The following is an 8,359-nucleotide window of genomic DNA, read 5'->3' on the forward strand; positions in this document are numbered from 1 at the left end:
AACTAAAAAAAAAAAAGCATTTGACATTGAAAAGTTTAACCAGAAGCCAGGCATGGTGGCTCAAGCCTGTAATCCCAGCACTTTGGGAGGCGGAGGCAAGAGGATTTCCTGAGCCCAGCCTGGGCATCTTGGCAAGACCTCATTTCTACAATAAATGAAAAAATTAGCTGGGAGTGGTGGCATATGCCTGTAGTTCTAGCTGCTTGGAGGGCTGAGGCAGAAGGATCACCTGAGCCCAGCAGGTAAAGGCTGTGGTGGCCATGAGCTTGCCACCGCACTCCAGCCTGGGCTGCAGAGTGAGACTCCAACTCAAGAAAAAAGAAAAGTTTAAGTTTAACCTGGCATATTGGTGAACACCTGTAGTCCCAGCTACTTAGGAGGCTGAGGCAGAAGGATTGCTTGAACCCAGGAGTTGGAGACTGCAGTGAGCTATAATCCCACCAGTGAATTCTAGCCTGGGTGACATAGTGAGACTCTGTCCCTAAAAAAGAAAAAAAAAAAGGCTAGGTGTGCTGGCTCATATTTGTAATACCAGCACTTTGGGAGCTGAGGCAGGAGGATCCTAGCACTTTGCAAGGCAGAGGAGGGAGGATCACTTTGGGGGCAGGAGTTCAAGACCAGCCTAGGCAATATAGCGAGACCGTACCTCTACCAAAAATAAAAAACCAGGCTCGGTGGCTCAGCCTGTAATCCCGCACTTTGGGAGGCTGAAGTGAGTGGATTGCCTGAGCCTGTGGGTTCGAGACCCGCCTGGGCAACTTGGCGAGACCTCATCTCTACAATAAATAAAAAATTAGCTGGGCGTGGTAGTGCGCGCCTGTATTTCCAGCTACTTGGAAGGCTGAGGTGGAAGGATCGCTGGAGCCCAGCAGGTCGAGGCTGTGGTGGCCAGGAATGTGCCACTGTACTCCAGTCTGGGTGACAGAGTGAGACTCCAACTAAAAAAAAACCCCAAAAAAACAAAAATAAAAATCATTAGCCCACTGTGGTGGCTCCTGCCTATAGTTCTAGCTACATGGGAGGCTGGGTGGGGAGGATTCCTTGAGTCTAGGAGTTCCAGCCTGCAGGGAGCTATGAGCACCACTGTACTACAGCCTGGTCAGCAGAGACAGACTTGCCTCTAAAAAAAAATTAATAATGAAAAAAACAATATAACCAAAAGGAAAGTCTCTGGGTTTCAGAATTGTGGGCACGGAAACTTCCGTTAATGGCAGGACTATGGTTTATGTAACCAGGGCCCTATTGATGGATGCTTGGTTCCCAAGACTTGGTTCCCAAGTGCTGGGATTACAGGCACGCAGCAAGGAATCACTTAGTACATATTGAGGTTTTTTTTTTGAATCGAAATCTCGCTCTGTCACCCAGACTGGAGTGCAGTGGCACACTCATAGCTACCGCAGCCTCAACCTGCTGATTCAGGCGATCCTTTCATCTCAGCCTTCCAAAGAGCTGGAACCACAGGCGCATGCCCCCACACCTGGTTGATTTTTTGGTTTATTGTAGAGGTGTTGTCTCACCAAATTGCCCAGGCTGGTCTCAAACCCCTGGGCAGGCAGTCCTTTTGCCTCGGCCTCCCAAAGTGCTGGGATTACAGGCATGAGCCACTGTACCCAGCGCATGTTGAGATTTTATTCTGTGTGACTGGAGAGGATTTTTTTTTTTTTGAGTTGGAGTCTCACTCTGTCACCCAGACTGGAGTGCAGTGGCCGCTCCCGGCCACTGCAGCCTCGACCTGCTGGGCCCCGGAGATTCTTCCGCCTCAGCCTTCCAAGTGGCTGGAATTACAGGCGCACGCTACCACGCCTGGCTAATTTTTTGATTTATTGTAGAGATGAGGTCTCGCCAAGTCGCCCAGGCGGGTCTCGAACCCGCGGGCTCAGGCAATCCACTCACCTCAGCCTCTCAAAGGCGCGGGACTACAGGCTGAGCCACCGAGCCCGGCTTGGAGAGGATTTTAGGCTGAGGGGAAGCAAGTTCAGAGGGGAGGCAGGTTCAGAGGCACCTGTTGAAAAGCTCAGCCAGGCTCAGTGGCTCAGCCTGCAATCCCGCACCTTTGGGAGGCTGAGGTGAGTATATTGCCTGAGCCTGCGGGTTCGAGACCCGCCTGGGCAAATTGACGAGACCTCATCTGTACAATAAATAATAATAAAAAAAATTAACCGGGTGTGGAAGCGCGCGTCTGTAGTTCCAGCTACTTGGAAGGCTGAGGCGGAAGGATCGCCGGAGCCCAGCAGATCGAGGCTGCGGTGGCTGGGAGCAGCCACTGCACTCCAGTCTGGGCGACAGAATGAGACTCCAACTCAAAAAAAAAAAAAAAAAAAAGAAAGAAAAGCTCTCTCTGGCTGGGTGCCGTGGCTCATGCCTGTAATCCTAGCACTTTGGGAGGCGGAGGCGAGAGAATTGCCCGAGCCTAGGGGTTCAAGACCAGCCCGAGCAACTTGGCGAGACCTCATCTGTACAATAAATTAAAAAATTAGCCAGGCATGGTGGTGCATGCCTGTAATTCCAGCTGCTTGGAAGGCTGAGGCAGAAGGATGGCCTGAGCCCAGCAGGTCAAGGCTGTGGTGGCCGTGAGTATGCCATTGCATTCCAGCCTGCGACAGTGAGACTCCTACTCAAAAAGAAAAGAAAAGGAAAAGAAAAGCTCTCTTTGGCTGCTGTTCAGATAGATCAGATCACCCCATGGGAGACTGCATGGGCTCTTGGAGAAGAATTCAGCTTGTTCTCAACAAGGGGTGGGGGGCCTTCTCAGTGCCAGTGCCCTGTCTCCCCCTTAGGCTCAGACATCATCATGCAGCTAGATGACGTTGTCAGCAGCACCGTGACAGGGCCACGAGTGGAGGAGGCAATGTACAGGTACATCCACGTGTGTGTGTCAGGGGAGGGGATCCTGGTTCCACAGCCTGGTCTTCCACCTCCCCCCAGGCCTTTGGGGCTTGTGACCGGGGTCTTCTTACAGGTCAATCCGCTGGCTGGACCGGTGCATTGCAGCCCACAGGCGACCGGATAAGCAGAACCTCTTTGCCATCATCCAAGGAGGGCTGGACGCGGATCTGCGGGCCACCTGCCTGGAAGGTAGAGCCATGCGATGGCAGGACCAGGGCTTGTCCAACACTGAGGCCCCACATGGGTCTGGGACCCTGGCAGTGGTTGTAAACGGGTGAAAGGATACTCCAGGCTGAAGGAACAGCTGGAAGCAAAGGCCTTGAGGCAGTGTGTGGTAGAATGTATTTGGAGAATAGGTGTAATTTTTTTTTTTTTGAGTTGGAGTTTCACTCTGTTGCTCAGACTGGATTGCAGTGGCATCACAGCCTTGACTTGTTGGCTCCGGTGATCCTTCCGCCTCAGCCTTCCAAGTAGCTGGCACTACAGGTGTGCGCTACCATGCCCGACTATTTTTTAAAATGTATTGTAAAGCCACGGTCTCACAAAGTTGCCCAGGCTGGTCTTGAACCCCTGGACTCAGGCCATCCTCTTGCCTCGACCTCCCAACGTGCTGGGATTACAGGGTTGAGCTACCGCACCCGGCCGAGAATAGGTGTCATTTCAATGGCTTGCGGTTTTCTGGTATTCACCAAGTACCCAAGTACTGTGCCAAGTGCCCGTCACAGATTGACCCTTTGAGTCTAAACAGCCATCATGTAAGGTGGGGACTGCCAGGTGGGGACTGCCAGGTGATAGATGGGAAAACTGAGGCGGATAGCATTGTTTGTTTTTGCTTTTGTTTTTGTTTCTGCAGTTGGTGTCATGGTAGTGCATATTGAATCCCCAACAAGATGCCATTTCACACGGATCTGATTGGCAACTTATTTATTTGTTTATGTTTTTGAGTTGGAGTCTCACTTTGTTACCCAGGCTGGAGTGCAGTGGCACCCTCATGGCCACCGCAGCCTCGACCTGCTGGGCTCAGGCAATCCTTCGTCTCAGCCTTCCAATTAACTGGAACCACAGGTATGTGCCACCATGCCTGGCTAATTTTTTGATTTGGGATGAGGTCTCGCCAAGTAGCCAAGGTTGGTCTTGAACCCCTGGGTTCAGGCAATCTTCTCGCCTCTTCCTCCCAAAGTGCTGGGATTATAGGCGTGAGCCACTATACCTGGCCTATTTTTGTTTTTAGAAACAGGGCTTTATTCTGTTACTCAGGCATATGTGCAGTAGTGTGATCATTGCTCACTGCTGTCTTGAGCTTCTAGGCTCAAGTGATCCTCCTGCCTTAGCCTCCCAAGAAGCTTAGGCTACAGGTGTCATCTACCATGCCTGGCTAATTTTTTAATTTCTTTTTTGTAGAGATGGGGGGTCTTACTATGTTGCCCAGGCTGGTTTCAAACTCCTAGCCTCAAGTGAGCCTCCTGTCTTGGCTTCCCAAAGTACTAGCGTTACAGGTGTGAGCCACTGTGTCTGACCTGATTGTCTGTTTTACAATCCCATTTTGTCCTCAAACCTCCCCTTCCAGTAAGTCTTTTTAACTGAGACCCATTCATGCCATGAGAGTCAGTTCATGTCATGGTTCAGTGCCTGTGGATGTACAAGAAAGCGGGAACCCAGGCTTCGTGAAGGATTACCTTTTCACATATGATACTTTCTGGTATTTTCTGTTCCCTTTCATTTAAAAACAACAGCAATATGCTCAGGGATTCGGGACCAGCCTAGGCAACTTGGTGAGACCGCATCTCTACAATAAATCAGAAAATTAATGAGGTGTGGTGGCATGTGCCTGTAGTTCCAGCCACTTGGAAGGCTGAGGAGGAAGGATCCCCTGAGTCCAGCAGGTCGAGGCTGCAGTGTCTGTGAGCGTACCACTGCACTTCAGCCTGGGTGACACAGTGAGACTTCAACTAATAAATAAAATAGATAAAAACAACAACAATGTGGGTCTCACCCCATCAGATTCATTTCTCAGCCACTTGCCATTTGACAAGCTCCCCTCTTTGGGCGCTTCTCAAAATACTGTGGGACTCACATGCACTGAACAGCCTCCTGGGTCCCCCTTCCTCTGACTGGATCAGAATCAGGGGCTAGGGAAGGCCTAGAAATTTGCATTTAAGCACCCCCTCACATTAAGCTTCTAAACCTGGTTCCAGACAGCACCTGCTTTGTTGCTTCTGTGGCATCACCTGGGTTGAACTGGGTTGCTGCGACCTGGGTCAAGTCTGGGGTGCAGACTTGGTTTTGAATCCAGCCTCTGGCCTACGTGGCCTTGGGCCAGTGGTTTAAGTACTGCAAGCCTTGGTTTCTTCATCTGTCAGGTGAGCTGAACAGCAGGACAATTCTGTAGCCCGTTCTCTGTTGTCCTGGAGCCCCATGATCTAATTCTCAAATCCAGAATGTTCTGAGACATGCAGCTCATTTGTGGCCAAACAACTGAATTTCTGTCATTATTCATCACACTTGTTATACATCTTCACGTATTTTGTTGCAGCAATGTCATGGTGTTTGATGACAGGCTGTTAATATCTGGAACATTCTGAACACATCTGGTTCCAAAGTTTCCAGCTAAGGGAGCGTGGGCTGTATGCCTCTCTTGAGGATTGAAGGAGAGGCCCTTGCATGCTGTAGGCACTCAATAATTGGTAGCTGAGATCATTAGCAGCCTTTCCCAGACAGACAGATAGACAGACTCTCTTTTTCTTTCCTCTCTGTCTGATTCTCTCCCTGAGGATCTGTCCTGATCAGTAGAACAAATCACATGTCCTGTTGTCTAATCACCTCTCTCCTTACCCTTTGCCCTCAGAGATGACCAAGAGGGATGTGCCTGGCTTCGCCATCGGGGGCCTGAGTGGGGGTGAGAGCAAGGCCCAGTTTTGGAGGATGGTGGCACTCAGCACCTCCCGGCTGCCTAAGGACAAGCCCCGATACCTGATGGGAGTTGGGTATGACAGGGAGCAGGGAGATAGAGTCCCATCAGTGAGGAGTGGCTTCCTGGGGACCCCCAGCTCTGTGGGGGGGCACATGGGGGAGGAGGCTACAGCCCTGCCTTGGGGGGAATCAGGAGGTGGCTGGCCTTGGGGGTGGTTCTGAGGGAATATGGCTCAGTTTCGGGGAGTGTAAGGGCTTGAGGGGGCCGCTTGAGGCGCTTTGCCCCACTTTTCCATGGCTGCACCCCAGCTATGCCACCGATTTGGTGGTCTGCGTGGCTCTTGGATGCGACATGTTCGACTGCGTCTTCCCTACTCGGACAGCGGTGAGGCCTTGGCAGGGGGCAGACAGGGGAAGCGGATGGGGGAGGGGCCAGCGGGGGTTGGTGGGGAGGGTGAAGGTGCGGTTAACCCAATGTCCCCTGCCCTTCCCTTCCCAGCGCTTTGGCTCTGCCCTGGTGCCCACTGGGAACCTGCAGTTGAAAAAGAAGCTGTTCGAGAAGGATTTTGGCCCTATAGACCCTGAGTGCACCTGCCCCACCTGCCAGACGTAGGCAAGGGTGTCAGGGGGTGGGGGAGGCATGGAGGGCCGGCCCCAGCTCTGCTGAGTGTCCTTGCTGGTCCGCAGGCACAGCCGCGCCTTTCTACATGCACTGCTGCACAGCGACAACACGGCTGCCCTGCACCATCTCACCGTCCACAACATCGCCTATCAGGTGGGCAGGGCCCACAGGGGCAGGCGGGCGGGGTCTCCTGGCGCCCTGGCCAAGCTGATACCCTCTCTCTGCAGCTGCGGCTTATGAGCGCCGTGCGCACCAGCATCGTGGAGAAGCGCTTCCCTGACTTCGTGCAGGATTTCATGGCCACCATGTACGGGGACCCCACCCTCTGCCCCACCTGGGCCACAGAAGCCCTGGCCTCTGTGGGCATCACCCTGGGCTGACGTCTGGGGAAGGAGGGAAGGGCTGGAAGATGTTGAAAGATTTTATTAGAAGGTTTTTAAAAAAATTCTAACTTAAAGAGTGTGTCTGTGTGTTCTTGGGAGGTGGCCTGTCTCGGTTTCCTTCCTGGTCTAGGCATCACTACCATTGAATACCGCCCCTTCCCAGGGATAAGAAGAAGTGACCATGGTGGCAGCTGCTAACTAAAGTCACCTAGCATAGCCCAACATGTAGCTTGTGCCCCAGAATGGGAGCTGCACCCTTTTCTTGTGTCCCATGCCTCCAGACATCCTTTTTTTTTTGATTCAGAGCCTTACCCTCACCCAGACTGGAGTGCAGTGGCACAATCACTGCTATTGTAGCCTCTGCCTGCTGGGCTCAGGTGATCCTTTCACCTTAGCCTTCTAGGCAGTTGGGACTACAGGCACATGCTACCATGCCCAACTAATTTTTATTTATTATAGAGACAAGGTCTTGCCATGTTGCCCATGCTGGTCTCATACTTCTGGGCTCTGGCAATCCTCTTGCCTCAGTATCCCTATTGCTGGAATTACAGGCGTGAGCTATTGCCCACACTCTTTTTTTTTTGAGTTGGAGTCTCACTCTGTCACCCAGACTGGAGTGCAGTGGCTGCTCCCGGCCACCGCAGCCTCGACCTGAAGGGCTCCGGCGATCCTTCCGCCTCAGCCTTCCACGTAGCTGGAACTACAGGTGTGCGCTACCACGCCCGGCTAATTTTTTTTTTTATTTATTGTAGAGGTGAGGTCTCGCCTGCCCAGGCGGGTCTCAAACCCGCGGGCTCAGGCAATCCACTTACCTCTGCCTCCCAAAGGCGCGGGATTACAGGCTGAGCCATTGAGCCCGGCTTGCCCACACTCTTAACCATGACTATGCAGATATGTGGCTCAGTTTCACTCTTAGTAAGCACAGTTCTGATGAGAGATGTGATCTAGGAGGTGCTTATATGGTGCCAGGACTATTCTAAATGATTGCCATGTATTTAATTCTTGCAACTTTATGATGCATGTATAGTTCCAATTTTACAGACGAGGACACTGAGGTTCAGAGAAAGGAAGTCACTTGGTCACTGTCACTGTCTTAGTCCATTTGGGCTATTATAACAAAATACCATAAACTGGGCAGCTTATAAACCATAAAAATTTACTTCTCACAGTTCTGGAAGCTGGGAAGCTCAAGATCAAGGTGCTGCAGATCGTGTCTGGTAAGGAATTGCTTCGTAGGGGCCATCTTTTCTCTGTTGTCTCACATGGTGTAAGTGGCAAGGCCGTGCTCTGGAGTCTTATTTTATTTAGTTTTAAAAAATTACTATTTTTTTAGCCGGGCTCGGTGGCTCAGCCTGCAATCCCGCGCTTTGGGAGGCTGAGGTGAGTGGATTGCCTGAACCCACAGGTTTGAGACCCTCCTGGGCAACTTGGCGAGACCTCACCTCTACAAGATATCAAAAAAATTAGCCGGGCGTGGTAGCACGCGCCTGTAATTCCGGCTACTGGGAAGACTGAGGCGGAAGGATCGCTGGAGCCCAGCAGGTTGAGGCTGTGGTGG

General features: G+C 51.8%; 1 protein-coding gene across 1 annotated transcript in view; it reads left to right on the top strand.

Moving 5' to 3' along the window:
- The window catches only part of QTRT1 (queuine tRNA-ribosyltransferase catalytic subunit 1), a 14,717-nt gene extending 7,842 nt beyond the window's left edge, over positions 1-6,875 (top strand). The window contains exons 4-10 of the mRNA XM_008074085.1: positions 2,778-2,856; positions 2,960-3,075; positions 5,732-5,870; positions 6,106-6,181; positions 6,296-6,405; positions 6,484-6,571; positions 6,646-6,875. Coding sequence (XP_008072276.1) covers positions 2,778-2,856; positions 2,960-3,075; positions 5,732-5,870; positions 6,106-6,181; positions 6,296-6,405; positions 6,484-6,571; positions 6,646-6,798 — 761 coding nt within the window. The 3' untranslated portion in view covers positions 6,799-6,875. The remainder of the gene's footprint in view (positions 1-2,777; positions 2,857-2,959; positions 3,076-5,731; positions 5,871-6,105; positions 6,182-6,295; positions 6,406-6,483; positions 6,572-6,645) is intronic.
- Positions 6,876-8,359: the final 1,484 nt, after the last annotated feature.

Source organism: Carlito syrichta, unplaced genomic scaffold (genome assembly GCF_000164805.1).
Source record: "Carlito syrichta isolate Samal-C Ts95f unplaced genomic scaffold, Tarsius_syrichta-2.0.1 Scaffold316302, whole genome shotgun sequence".
NCBI lineage: Eukaryota > Metazoa > Chordata > Mammalia > Primates > Tarsiidae > Carlito > Carlito syrichta.